Raw genomic sequence first — 15,334 nt, 5'->3', positions numbered from 1 at the left:
TGAATAAAAAAACCCCAAAGATTATTATTTGGTATTTACTCCTTCAACCTCTGAAGATGGAGAAGGAACAAGAAAATGAACGAGCTGCTGCTTTTGTTGCTGCAGGGATCTCAGTGGACCCTGCTCCTCCTTGAGTCCTCCTGACCAGCAGAGCTGAAACACAGGAGAATTGTGCAAAAAGAGCACCTTTTTGGGGGGAGACACAATGTTTTGGAGCTGAACCACTTCAAGGAACCACTGGATGCAGCACTGAGTGCTCCGGTTGGTTTGACAACTCGGGGATCGGTCACAGGTTGGACTCCTGCTCTTGGAGGTTTTTTCCAACCCCAGTGATTCTGGGATTCTGTGACAAGGCTAAACGTGACAGAGAAGAGTTAACAAAATCCTCTGCTGCTGGAAAGGAGAGATTTTCATCCAAGAAGTGCTGAAAAGACGGGAAATTCTCGGGGAAGGAAGCTGACAGGCAAAAAACTGGGACTGACGAGTTGAGCATGGGCACAGAGGGAGTGGATCTGAAGGCAGGGATGCCGAAAGGCAGCTGTGGGATGATCTGCACGGGGTTGGCTGCTGTTGCAAGGGTTGTTTCCTTCACACATTTCTGACTCCCTCTTCCAGCACACCTTTGTGCTCTCCTTTGTGCTTGTGCTAGCACTGCGCAGTGCTCCATCAGGAGGCTGCTCCAGCTGAAAGTGCCTCATCCATAATGCAGTTTTCCTGACAGAGTCAGTGCTCACTTCATTCAGCTCCTTGATCCGTCTTGGAAGAGGAATTTGGTGGGAATGTGCATAGGAAGTTGGAGTGAAGATGAAGGAATTGTCTCCTCTGGTAAAATACTGGGATCACGTTTCACTAAAGGTTCCCATCCTGTCATTAGGTACATGGAAGGTGAGATAAAAAGAAGCAAAAACTAATGAAAGCAAACCAAGCAGGATTAGTGGTTGGTTGAGGATTTAGAAACCTATTGAAAAGCCCCACGAAAAAAGGACTCTAACCAAAAAATAGCATCACTAGGAGCCTTACTTTATGCTTACTTTGGATTTAAAGTCTTATGACCACCTTTAGAGCACTGGGCTGACTGTGAAAACATAAAGAACACTGAGGAAAGAATTTCACTCCTTTACAGTGCAAATTTAAGTGACTTTCAGTTGCCAAGGCTCTGTATTGCACATCAATTCAGGAGGCAAAAACCATGTTGAATCACGACCCATTTGTAGGAAAGCTGCTCCTGTTCAAAGACGGTACAAGACAGCAAGGTTAAAGAGCATAAAACAAGTGTGCATTTAAAGGTGCTAAGTATATTTTTCATGGATGACAATCCATGCAGAAAACCCAAATATTATTCATTATTGTAAGGTTTGAGTGGTGGATTATGTGTTGTCAATGCCTGTTTTAGCAGCTGTGCATTTGACACCAAACTGAGCCAACACTCTTTGCTCTGTAACCTTATTTTTGGGCAGAAGCTCAGCAACAGAATGGGTAGATGTCACCCCACCCTGATTTCCTCTTTAAGAGGGAAGGGTCCAATTTAATTCAGTCTTTCAATTTAACTCAGCAGTTGAAGAAAACAAACTTTAACTTGTAGAGGAAAAGTCTTCCAGTCAGATATATATAATACAGATATATATAGATATACATATCTACATATATATACAGATATATATATAATACAGAAAAGTATTCCCAGTCAGATATTAAAAATAAAGACAAAAAAGCTTTTAAAGCTATAAAAAAAAGCTACTGATGTTTTTTCTCTACGTGTAGATGTATAGGAATGTGTTTGCCTATAAATTGGGAATAAAGTCTCATTTAATAAATCCCTTTTTCTGGTTTCCACAGGAAGAACCACAAGTGAACCTGCAATTTAGTGTCTATACATATATGAGTACACACACATTTATGACTTGTCTCCTCAGGTTTCCAGGACCTCACCTTCTGTAAAGCTGCTGATTTCTTCTTTTTATAATTTTTCTTCATTTTAATATTCAACGGTGTCTTTTCCCACAACATATATTTAACACATTAAATGTTCTCTGCTTCAAAGTTTTTCAGGCTAAAATAACTCTAGATCCATTTAAAACTGCACTGGTACAAGATGCTGAAGATCAGCGTGGAAATAATTCAATATACAAGAAACAAGAGTGGCTGTGGTGAGGCTTCCTGAAATCCAGTGATTTTCAGGTGGAAGCTGTACACTCTTCTTCCTGGTTATTTTAATGTCAGATTTGTAGATTCTCAGCCAATTTAACCAATGTGGGTCCTGAAAGTACCCTTGGCATGACTGCAGCGCTCCAGTGTCATCTTTGAAAAACCTACCAGGAAGGACTTAAATTGGAAATACAATAAAATCAATAAATAAAGAAACAATAGAAAAAAATAATCTAGTTAGAAAGAAATGGGAAAGTTTAAGTATTGAAAACTGTCCTGCTGTTGGGTTAAAATAAGCAAGGGAAGGAAAAGAAGGAAATCTCTATATTTTAGTACTAAAATAACAACAAACTGCCACTGTAAGTGATTATTATTAATAAAATCCACATGCTCTGATATTAATCAGCAGGATGAATGGAAAATATCACTTTCTAATAGCACTCTTGGAATTGCCTATATTGCATAATCACTACAAATTTTTAAATAAGTTAATATATGGAATCATGCAAGGAAAACCTTTAATGATACATTCAATAATGTACCTTGAATGTTTGTTGTCCTAGGATCTTTTTCTATAATTTCATATCTCTTGACATGATATTAATTAATTTTTTTATCAATAGCTCTTTTTCAGTAAGAAACAAGAAAATCAATACAAAATCTATTTTGACTTTTGGAAAAAAATATTATTAATTCTTAAAACACACCTTTTCAATAACTAATATTTTATTATATCAGAGTGTTTAAAAAACCAGAGTTTAAGCAGGTTAGATGGCTGCTAAAAAAGCATGGAGGAAGTGCTAAGGAAAGCTCTCTGTTAAGGTGGAAAAGTAGAGAGGGCATGTCTGAACTGAGAGAATTTGGTGCTCCTGTAGAATTTAGCCTCCTTTGAGGCTGTCTGCAAAATCAGGGAAAGATTTGTATCTTGTATTTTGAGATCTTTAAGTCTGTCATAGCTTGAACACCGAAAAAAAAAAATGTTGAAGGAAGATTTGGCCTTACTATTTTAATAACTGGTGAAATGTTGCTTGTCATTAATATTGGGCAAGACTAAACATCCCTCTTTAAATTGTATCACTGTGAGCAACGTAACAGGTAAAATTCAGATGTATTTCTTACCATAAAGAGAATATAAATTGCTTTAGGGGCATGGAAGAATCAAGCAAAGGCTTGAGTGAGTTCACTCAGAGAGGACCATGGGGATTTGTGCACACATGCAGCCACTTCTTTGATGATTTCTTGCAGTAAAAAATATCTACCACTTCCTTCACATAATTTTTACTCCTATATTGACTTTCCATATGGTAATGACTCTTTGCAAGAGCCAAGACCTTCCTACATTTTTTTGTCTTAGAAATGGAATAGATTCTTTTTTTTTTTTATTGTATATCATTTTGAAGTTTTACTAATGCAATTAAAATGCATTTTACCTTTTTCTGCTGGAAATCTTTATGATAAATTGTGCTTTACCTGAGACCATGAATGTTTGTTATTAGGTTTGATGAAAGAATGATACGTGGAATTCAGCTGCCTACATATTGAGTAATCATATATATATACATTTTTAGTAGTTCAAAAATTATTTTGGAAACAAGTATTTTTGTGTTTTTTCTTTTCTCTCTTTTTTATTTTTTCATTTATATAACACTGTTGCCTCCAGTAGTCTTCCTTACAAATAAATGCCACATGACTTCAAAGCAAAATCGTGGCAGGGACATTTTCATAAGACCCATAGTGGTGTAAAGCAATGAAATGCAAAATGCAGATTATCAGAGTGGCTGAAGATAAGTAAAAGGCAAAAAGATTTCCCAGTCCAGTCCTTATTCAAGACACAACTTCCTCTGGCTGCCATGGGATTGGTGGCTGTGTTACAACTGTTGGGTTAAAAATAACAACTATGAAATTGCAATACGCTCCAATGGTGAACACAATTTTAATTTTAATTGTAACATTCTCCCATCAATGTCCAGCTGTCTATTACTAAAAAAATGTCAACATGAACTCTGCCTTTATATACTTTGAAAATTATCTGAGAGATGCATTGGAATTCCTGAAGTTTTCTTGGAATGGCTACAATAGATACAATGAAGAAGGCACAGCCCAAGAACAAAAAGGTCTGGGTAGAGATTTATGTATTCAATTTGCCTGCAGCACTGTATTTTAACAAAGCATGAATTAGCACTCTACAGTAATATTACAAGTCAGTGTTACAGTTATTCATGAATTTCATTAGTTTCGACTTTTCGACAGAATTTCATCCTGTTCAAACTGCAGAACAGTTTATTTATTAATATACACTAAGGGAAGGAGAGAGATTATTTCAGTATCTTTTCATGTTAACCAAAAAATGTCTCAATTTTACTGTTTTAATCCAGCCTCCTAAATGACAAAATATTTCTACTATTTTTTTTTTGTTTGTTTTCCTGCAAAGCAGTAACACTGAGCTTTTTTTTTTTTAAACAAAACACAAACCAAACATCCTGCCAGGTGTGTGCTCTGCTCTTACCTCCCATGAGCAGGGGTGGGGAGAGAACATGTAAAGCAAAGTATTTCTCATCAGGTCTTGTCTTCATCTCTAGTTTTTCTAGCACAATACAGGCTATGTGATATAACATCCTAAGGAACTAAAAATAAGGTTTTTTGCCTCAAACTGTTTAAGTCACACAGCTGGATGTGTCTGGTGAGCTACCTGCATGGACACCAGGAAAGGCTCTGTGGCTTTGAGGCCAAAAGATTTTTGCTTCTTATATGTTTTTATTTTTTTCATATATTGTATGTAGCTCTGTAGAATATTATTGTACAATTCTACAGTTTATTCAGTGTGAGGCTGAAAGAAGAAGTGGGGGGATTACCTCATTAAATTTACTTCTAATTGGGGGTTCTCATCAATTATGCTGATTTGATAAATTGACAGAAGTGTCAAAGCCCTGTATCACATGTGTTTTTGGCCATAAGTGCACCTGGAGGACCTTCAATAAGCAGTGACATCTTTTTATCACTTTAATCTCATTTGGATTTTTAAGAGCTATAAGGCTACATCTCCAGTGGAAGTCTGCCATGAAATTCCCTAAAGGAATAAATTATTTCCCTGGGGAGTGCTGCAGCTCAAGCCCCAGCCCTGGAAGGCAAAATTTACCTGTGCTGAGAGCTGTACTTGAACTCGTTATTTATTACAAACTATTTCATTGTGTGCAATGGCACAAGCAGGAATTTTAAGTTAAAGCTTTGCTTATCAGAAAACACCAACCTGCAGTGTTGCTGTGCCACCTTTAACCAGTGTTACCACCATTAACCACCAAAATAATCCAGTACTTCCATCCAGATGCAAATGACTTTGTGTGAACCACATTAATCACAAGCAATTAATTTGCATTTGTGCTGTGGAAGCAGCTGGTGCAGAGGAAGAAGATCTTGAGTGATCCTGCTCTGCGTCTTCCAAACTGAAGGCTCCTGACTGCAAACATGGGCTGTGATTTTAAGCTGGGATTCTCCATCAGTGTAGGTTTCTGGGCTGACAAAAACACCAGTGTGGAGCAGGAGTGGGAGATGAAGAGGAAAAAGAGAAGAATGATCTAGCTAGGAAAGGAGAAAGAGCTGGAGAACAGTGACAAGATCTGGAATTCAATGGGATTTAGGGTTGGGGATTTTCTTACATGGAAATAGCAGGGTTTGATGGCATCTTGGGGAAAAAAGTGGAAGAGGAAAGGATATATTTCCTCTGTCCTACATCCTCAGGGAAATAAATGACTGGTGTGTAATTCTTGTCTATTTCCCCTGGTTTCTGCTGTGAACAACTTTATGCCTGTTTGGACTATATATATTTCACATTTACTGATTCTCTTTCATCACTTTTTAATAATATTTCATGTCCTGAGGATAACCACCCTCTGAGGTTCTCTTCTGCTGTTCCTGTGTCATTAATGCAAGACTAGTAATTAGGACCTGACTCACAAATATGAATAGCCTAAGTTTAGGCTGTGGCATTTTTTAGTTCCCACTGGAATCCTCAGCAAGAGGACTAACTGGATTTATTCTATTTGCTGTTATAATTAAGGTTCACATCATCATTGCAGGTTTCCCCCCCCATTTTCCACTTACAGAGGTGAAAAAGGATGAGAAATCCTGATCATTGGCAGTTTAAAGTGCAGTGAAACAATGCAAAATGACACCTTCATGTATGATGACAAGAATTACAATGATAAAAATAACACAGAAATCCCAATTGCAAGTGAGGTTCTGCATTAGGTACCAAACAATATATCGTTCCTTTATTGCTGGCTCTGTTTTACTTAGGCCATTACCAGTGCAGTAAACACAGACATGGATTTGTTCCAACCATGCAGAAAATGGATTTGGAGAGTTTATTTTAATGCAGAATCTGTAGACATGAGCCTTGTCAGGACTGCACTTTTGAACTATATCTTCCAGACATCCCAAGTGAAATCTAATACTTCTCCGAATATTTTAGCATTAAAAATTCAAGTCTGCAGTCCTTCAGCAGAGTTTTTACAAAATGATTCTGTTTGCAGAGGATGTTTTTTTGTTTTTTTGGTTTTTTTTTCTATTTGATGTAAGCCAGAATCAACTGAAAAATAAATTTGGAAAATATTTCAAGTGTAAGTTGGAAAATTAATCTGGTTTTAACGAGACAAAGTAAATCACAAAAGGAGTGGGGCAAAGAGGATGCCACACCTGGGTCAGGAAGAGTGGGAGAAGTCAGTGACAGGAAAAGGATCATCTATGAGAAAAACAGCAATGATTTTGAAAAACAGCTGCCTGGGTGGAAAGTTAAAGGAGGAGGAGGAAAAGACCTTGAAAATGTATTTTCTGTAAACTGATCAGGTGTTCTCTGGGAAGATAAAATCCTCCTGTGAAAGGTGATGCAAAGATGCAGAGCAGATCTCACATTAACACTTTTTAAAGGAGGATTTTGGGAGAGCTGGTGGGGGAAGAATACTGTGGGCATGATTCAGAAACACATATTTAGGTGGCAAAGGGTACAAATAGGTGAAAATCAACAGTGAAAATTGGCAAAGAAAGTTCTTAGCCTTGTAAGCTGAGGAATATGAAGAGAAATAATGGAAGAGGACTTGAGGAAAATGTCTTGTAGTGCATTGAACACTTTCCCCAGCTTTTAGAGTATTTTTATGTCTCACCCTCTGTAAAATCACTACAGTGCCCGCTGCACTCACCATGCCTCAAATTTGGGTATAATTTGCCATCAAAGGCTTGGGTGAGAAGTTTAAGACTCTTAAGGAAAGGCACTGTATATCCATCAAGAATAAATTGCATCTTTTCAGAAAATATTCCAGCTATTCAGCTCAAAAAGGGTTGGGAAAGGCCTGGACAATCAGGTTAAATTTCTTCCCTGTAGAAGAATTCTATGGAATAGAATTGGAGGGAAATGTGTATAAATGACCCAAAAGCATTTTGCACCCAGGGGCTGAACTTTATCTTTTCCTGCATCCAGATGGAGACACCTTGATCATTATAATCAGCACAGTCCATTTGCTGCATTAAAAACAAGATAAATATTTAATCACACTGCAATTAAGTCTGGATTTCTGCCATTAGTTTATAATGAATATATAGCCAGATAGAATCTAATACACTACTAATTCACTTATGAGCCAGGCTGAACAGGTTTTTTTTAATTTTTTTTTCCCCCCAAAAGCTGGTATTTTGGGAATGTTCATGAGATGACAACGTGTGTCATCTAATTACTTCTGCTTTCCTGCATTAACATGCAGCAATCAGTTATTGTTATCAATATCCCACATAAGCTGTGAATGATGTTCTGCAGTGCTTATCATTTTCAGGCTGAAATAACCAAACAAAAAGCAAGGTGTAGATCAATGCATATTTGTTGATTCAAAGTGCATTTGTATCCTAACAGTGAAAGAGAAGCAACAGCAGAAAATTCAAAAAGGAAAAGATAAGTTTTAAATAAATAAATAAATAAATAAATAAATAAATAAATAAATAAATAAATTTAAAAAAGAAAATAAAAATTAAAAAGTGAATAGATTAAAAATAAAAAATAATTTAAAAATAGAAAATAAAAAAAATAAAAAAAAATAGGAAAGGATAGGAAGGAGCTGTTGTGGTTTGGTTTATTTCCTTTTATCTTTACAAATATTTGAGTTTGCTGGGAAAGCAAGAATTTCTTGATTCACTTCAGAAGCTTTGAGGGATGAGTTAGTTCAAAATGCATCCTTGTTATGTTCATCATCATTAACTGATGATAATCAGCTGATAATCAGTTTGTCATGATGCACCAGTATAACCAGAGTTGGACTCTAAAACATTTAGATGTTCAGGTATATTTTTCATACAGAATTACTTTCAAATAAAAAAAATTTAAAAAAAAAGAATTTCTGAGGAAGAAGGAGGAAATACTGGACTACAAAGTATTAGCTCACTACTGCTGATGCTTCATACTTTAGTGGCAGAATGAGCATGTTGTCTGGAAGACATTCTTGTGATTGTAGTGCCTTCAGAGGGTCAAAAGCACATCAGCTGGGTCCTCAGATGTCCCCAAACTCTGCACTGCAAGGCAGGCACCTGGGGACATTCCAAAACAGCCTCTGTGCTGGGTAAAATCTTCACAATAATACTGAATTAAAAGCAGTAAATGGGAGGAAGATCAGAGACCCCAGCTTTTGTTACATTCCTGACCTTTTTGTGCAATGAAGCAGTTTTCTGTCAGAACCTGTGGGGACATTCCTGATGAATTTGAATGCTCGTCTGCGTGTTCTCTGTGGAAGATGGTCCCTTTTGAATAGGATTAGGTTATACTTTGGATTTCTGTCTGCTGGAGTGTGAATTCTGCAATCTCACATTTGAAGGGGCAGACCTTTCAAAAATCCATTTTGGGTTTTTAAAAGGGGGATGAGGAAAGAAAAAGGTCAACGTACTTCTGAAAAAACGGTGCTCTATCATCTGTGTGCATAATGGTGCTAAAACTTTTAACTGTGTGAAGAAAACATGTGTGTCAGTTTAAAAATTATGTCAAATACAAAGACTCAGAAAGTTAAGCTCAATTTTTACAATTTTTTTTTTTTTTTACAATATTTTTTACAAATATTTGTAAAATATCTGCTGCAGATCTTTGCTCATTTCCATGGTGGGATGGTTCAGCTTTGTCCTGAGGTTGCAGGAACTGCTGAGCAGAGGCAGTGGAGCGTTGGATCACCTGGGCACTGATCCTAATTGAGGTGATAATCCTTGACTCCCTCACCATTTGTGCCATTCTGCTAGCTCCTGCAGCAAGGAGGCTGATTCCTGCCTCCCCCTAAAGTGAAAATAAGTTGTTTGTGACACTTTGCACACACTCATTTCAAAATACAGGAGATCCTGCTAAGTGACCTCTGCCACAGCTTATTTTGAAGATTTTCCTTTGGCAAAAATATCATGTATTACCTGAACACAAGACAGGAAAGCTTCCAGATACTGACGTTAAAACTGTGTGAGAGATCTCTGATGAAAATCTCAGTTTATCAGATGGGGAAAAAACAGATTTGACATTCGTGTAATGCCAAGGGGAACTTAGGAAAAGCTGATGCTACAAAGGCAAGCAGCTGGAGAGTACTTTTCTTTAAAATAAGAAGTAAAATTATTTGATACCTTTTATTAGTTTGATGATAGCTCCCAATATTTGTTTTGATGGGATTTGCATCTTATTGTATCATCAGAATAAGATTATCTATTAATCCTACTTCGGTAATACTCCACAAAATAAATAGAGCAATTAGATTTGTATCTTTGCCTTGATGTATACTAAGGTCAATATCTAATTTAATAATTTTCATAATATTCATATTGTTTCTATAGGAAGAGAAAATTGATACCATCAAAAGTGCTAACATTTTGTATTTCATTTTCCTTAATTTTACTTGTAAAAAATGAAGTTATTTAGCATGGAGTACACATTTTTTTCTTTATTTTCCCCTTATATTTTTTTCTTTATTTTTTCCTCGTATTTCTAATATTTCTCACTTAAGATTGACTTTGTGAGAAAAGGTGGGCTCTGATTTTTGATCACCTGTTTTAGCACACTTTTGAATTTGGGGAATCCAGCTGTATGATGAAGATGGGCTGATACTGATTTCTTGTTTAATGACATCCCCTGTAATTTCTGAATGTCTTTCCCACCAAAGCATCAGCAGATTTTATATTTGGCAAAACAAATGCTTATGCTGGATTTTTAGAGGCAGATGGCTATCACTAAATTGGTTTCCTTGCTTTCCTGGCTTTATCTTCTATAGACAATCTCATGGTTTCTCTCAAATACGCAGTTTTCACTGCAGTATGGCATGATACAAGATTTTATTATGAAATTTTCGTTGGCTCTACTTTTCAAAGGAGAAAACATATAACGTGGTTCTGCCTTGAGCCCCTTTGCAGCTCTGCTGAGGATGCATTTATTTGATTCATACATCTATGAAGTCTCAGAGGTTTTAGTAAGAACATCTAAAATTTAAAACCTGCTACGCTTTAAGTTAACTTTCAATATTTTTTCAAAAACAGCATGGGATTTCAATTGAATAATAGAATGATGTATTTTGGACTGTGCTTATTATGTTGGCTGATACCCCTGGAACTGAACAAAGAAGGACTCAAAAGAGCAGCAAAGTGAACAGATCTATTACTTTGAGTGCACAATTAATCTTGCTGACATTATTTTATATGAACATGGATAAAAATGCCTGGAAACCATACCATTGAATTCCTCTGCTCATTAATATTGATCAAATGTTGTTGTTCTCTTTGTGTTGGAAGCCACTTAAAGATTACCTGTAGAAGTATTACAGCACTATTGATTTTAAAAAACCCAATCCCTGAAGTCCACTGTTTTTGAAAATTAGTTGGCATATTTAGTTTGTTCTTTTGTTGGTTTGTTTGGTTTTTTTTTTGTTGGGGTTTTTTGTTTGTTGGGTTTCTTTGGTTTGTGTTTTTTGGGGTTTTTTATTGTAAAAAAAATATATTTGTGGACTTGCAGCTATAGATCTGATTAACAGACATATTAACCAGGCTGTCACAGAATTAATTATCCATAAGTTAATGCCATGTTGTTTAAAAACCTAGACATTCTTTTGGAAGTTGGCTAGGACTTTTCATGGGCCACCTGGGCCCAGATCTCAAACATTTCAATTTTGGTGCTTCAGTGGAATGATGGCAGGATTAGGCCCCAGACCCTTCAAGACATTTAAATCTGCAGAAATTGCATCAATGGTCCTGTACACTCAGTTAAAATTGATTAATTAACTAATTAATTCATTTTAAAGAATGATATGTTAGGGTGCTCATGTAATTTGAATAAGGTCAAGATGTGTGAACTTAAATTTAGGCCCTTTGAAGAATTAGGAGAAGCAATGGCAGGGTGGCACAGGCTCTTAATTTTCAATCATTCATTCATTTAGAACACAGAGTTAGTCTAACCCATTTATTTATCAATTAATAAGTTTTAACTAGTCAAAACTAGGTGACTATTATTTTTTAATTTGAGCAGAACTAATGAGGATGCTTTGTTGCTCTAAAAATGATTTTTGAATTACCAGTTTCTATGAACAACAACAATAAAAAAGCAAACAAAAATACCCAAAGCAAAATACTCAACAATTATTTTGAAAAGCAGTGATATTATTTGTCCATAACAACCATAATCAGGAAAAATATTGTGGGTGTGGGTGGTTTTTTTGTTTGTTTTTTCCAGAAGAAAGGCTTCATAGAAGAAAAACATTAGTTAGAAAAAACTATCACGTGCCAGTTTATTTATCACTATGCACCTCAGATGAACTTTCAAGCCTTTGCAGTTTGGAGTGATCTGAGAAAATGCAAAACAGAAAGAAAATCAATGAAAGTAGGCTGAACGTGTGCTTAACAAGCCATACAGAGAAAGCAGAAAGCAAAATGAGAAAGTAATTATTCAAGGATTCATTGTTCTTGGAAGATCAGAGATCGTGCTTGCATAGGAACAATTAACATATGAGGCTGCCTGCAGGTACTCCCCAAACTGCAGCACTGTGATAGGGGCTTGGAAAAAAAGTGCACAGTTCATGTTTGTTGGGAGGCTAAAACTCCAAATTATTAGAGGCTTTCTTCCCAAATTATTATGAAGGAGAAATAGCATGAAGGAGTAACACTTGGAAATATGCAGCAGACGTTATCCTTGTTTTCATCTTCACGATTTTTTGCCCTTTTTTTGCTACCAATTCCACGTGGGATCATCTGCAGTAGGTTCATGTCCATTATTTTTTTGGTTGAGTGAGACATATCCCATGTTTAATGATGTACACAAGCAAAACCTCTGCAGGGCTGTGTCTTGGAACAGGCTGATGACAAAAGTTGTAATAGAAATGCGCACCTGCGTGGCTTCTCAAATTGCGATAGCCACATGGGCAATAATAACTGGGGAATATGTTCTGACATCCTCATCATTCAGTTAATTTTTATGCTTTGCAAATTAATATTTGCTTGGAGAGTGTGATTTTCACTGATGTGATGTCTGGATGCTGCTGTGAGAATCCTTAAAACCCGGCCTTGTAATTGAAAACATGAACAGGCAGACACTCAGAAACATGGAACTTACAGCTTTTTCAAGCCTAAATCATTCCATTTGTCCACTTGTTGGTTCACTAAGGTGGACTTGTCATGTCACAACAACCCCATGGAGCGTTCCAGACTGGGGAAAAAGTTTCTGGCAAGCTGGGAAAGGCCCTGGGGGTGCTGATGACAGCAGCTGGAGCAGGGCAGGGAATTGAGGGGCTGCAGCGTGCCCAGAGAAGGGAACGGAGCTGGGAAGGGGCTGTAGCCCCAGGAGGGGCTGAGGGAGCTGGGAAAGGGGCTCAGCCTGGAGAAAAGGAGGCTCAGGGGACCCTGTGGCTCTGCACAAGTCCCTGCCAGGAGGGGACAGCCAGGGGGATTTGCGATCTGCTCACAGGGAACAGGGACAGGAGGAGAGGGAACGGCCTCAGGCTGGGCCAGGGGAGGCTCAGGGTGGACAGAGCAGGAATTTCCCCATGGAAAGGGAGCTCAGGCACTGGAACTGCCCAGGGAGGTTTGCAGTGCCCATCCCTGGAGGTGCCCAAGGAAGGGCTGGAGGTGGCACTGGGTGCTCCAGGCTGGGGACAAGGTGGGCATCGGTCACAGCTTGTACTCAATAGCTTCGGTGGTCTTTTCGAACCTCTGGGATTCTGAAATTCCCAACCCTGAGTGCAGTAAATTTTACTTTGAATTTATGATTTCTTTCCTCCTTTGTTTGTTTTGTTGTTTTGTTGTTTTTTTTTTTTTCCCAAATGCAATTTAAAGTGAGTGAATGTTTATGACATTGCATTTCAACAAGCAGCAGTTATCGCCTTTCAGGGTACACGGCACAGGTTGCAAATAACATACATTATATTGAATGTACAAATCACGGACAAACTTGCACAGGGGGCTTTCTAAACAATGTTTACCACTTCTTTAAAATGAGACTGGAAAAAAAAAAATCATCAAAATAATGGTTTCTTCTGGTAGGAGTCATGTTGTGGGTATTAGTAAGATAATAAAATGTAAGTAGCTCTTTTACAGTGCTGTTAAATGAGTAAACTCGAGACCTCCAGTCAAACTATTCCATTTTTCAAAGGTATTTAAAGTTTTAGTAATTGCAATCCTAACAGATCCCCATGCTGAAATTTTATGCATCCTAGCATGTGGCATGTTGGTTGAAAGGAAAATTTAGTCAGAAGAGCTTTTTCAAATCATCTTGAGGTGGCTGTGCTGCAAAGGCACTGAGCGGAAAAGAATAGTTTTGGTAGCTGCTAACTGCTGGCCCAGATACTCAGATTTCAGAAAGTCACCTGGAGCCACAGCAAAGATCTCCTCAGACTGCTAACTTGACATATAGTGATCATTCAGGGACATTGTACATGTCACTCTGTGCATGATAGGCATGTTTGATTAATACCTATTTCCTTAGTGGTGCAAAAGTTAGAACGTCTGTTATCTTTAACAGAAGAGCAAGATTTAGCCTCACTGTCTCTTGTCTTCTCTCACATTAAAAACTAATGCCGTGATTAATGAGTAGTGACACGCTTCATATTTTTTTTCTTGTTCATAAAAATCCTTGCTGGCAAGTTATCTGAAGTAAGTGAAGGGTGTATTTTACTGAGTTACTGGAATATAAAGGCCCGAGTAAGGCATTTTATTTCTTTAATAAATGCTTATAAATGGCTGAAAGTATTATGGTTGTTTTTGTGGATGTGTACATACTTCTCTCTCTCTTTTTTTTTTTTCTCTCAGGACCCTGCCTTCCTAATCCATGCCATAATGGTGGGATGTGTGAAATTAGTGAAGCGTACCGAGGCGACACGTTCATAGGCTATGTTTGTAAATGTCCACAGGGATTTAATGGGATTCACTGCCAGCACAGTAAGTTCCACATGGTAAATTTTATTGTATTTATAGATAGGAGCCTTTTTATTACCTGCACTGTTAAGGATTAATATCGGATCTGGTTTTCTGGAGTATATCAGACTTTGGCCTTTATATTATGAGCAAGCTAATGCCACAGAATGCTGCTGCTGCCTTCAGAAAATGACCTGACTACCAATCCACTGGACAAAACAGTACATGATTTGCTACACATGTTTTAGACCATAGCAAGGACAAGATAAACATATTTTGCAGGGATTTAATGCCTATGCGTGTTTGAAGTCGAAGGGCTATCTTCTTATCTCAGCAGTGTTTGGTTTGATTAATGCTAAGAAAGAAAAGAAAAAGGAAAAAATAACAGATTTTTTTAAATAAATAAATATGTCTTCTTCATCTTTCTTTACCTATGTCTTTATAAATAATGGAGAAATGTTTTTAATCACAGCATTTAAGTTCAAGGGCAGAACCTCCAGACTTACATCAGATGTAAATTTAAACCTGTCTAAAATACAGTTTCTGGGTCTCTTTCTAATTCTTATCATTTATTTGGAGAGTATTTCCTGTTTTCAGGTCAGATTTGGAACAGCAGGTCAGTATTCTCAGAGTGTGTAGGTAGAGAACATGACCGTCATGGGGAAAGAAATTTTGGGTGTGCTGGATTTGGCTGGAGCAGAGTTAAATGTCTTCACAGGAGCTGGTGTGGGAATTTGTGCTGGAACCATCATTGATAATTCAAAGATGTTTTAATTATTGCTGGGTAGTGTTAACACAGAGT

The 15,334-nt window shown here is 37.3% G+C and overlaps 1 protein-coding gene across 1 annotated transcript in view; it reads left to right on the top strand.

The window, feature by feature from the left end:
- EDIL3 (EGF like repeats and discoidin domains 3) overlaps positions 1-15,334 on the top strand; it is a 230,294-nt gene that overhangs the window by 101,473 nt on the left and 113,487 nt on the right. The window contains exon 4 of the mRNA XM_058864096.1: positions 14,428-14,556. Coding sequence (XP_058720079.1) covers positions 14,428-14,556 — 129 coding nt within the window. The remainder of the gene's footprint in view (positions 1-14,427; positions 14,557-15,334) is intronic.

The sequence above is a fragment of the Poecile atricapillus genome, chromosome Z, assembly GCF_030490865.1.
Source record: "Poecile atricapillus isolate bPoeAtr1 chromosome Z, bPoeAtr1.hap1, whole genome shotgun sequence".
In the NCBI taxonomy this organism is placed as follows: domain Eukaryota; kingdom Metazoa; phylum Chordata; class Aves; order Passeriformes; family Paridae; genus Poecile; species Poecile atricapillus.
Note: the sequence above shows the minus strand (reverse complement) of the source record. Positions and strands in the feature narration are given on the sequence as shown.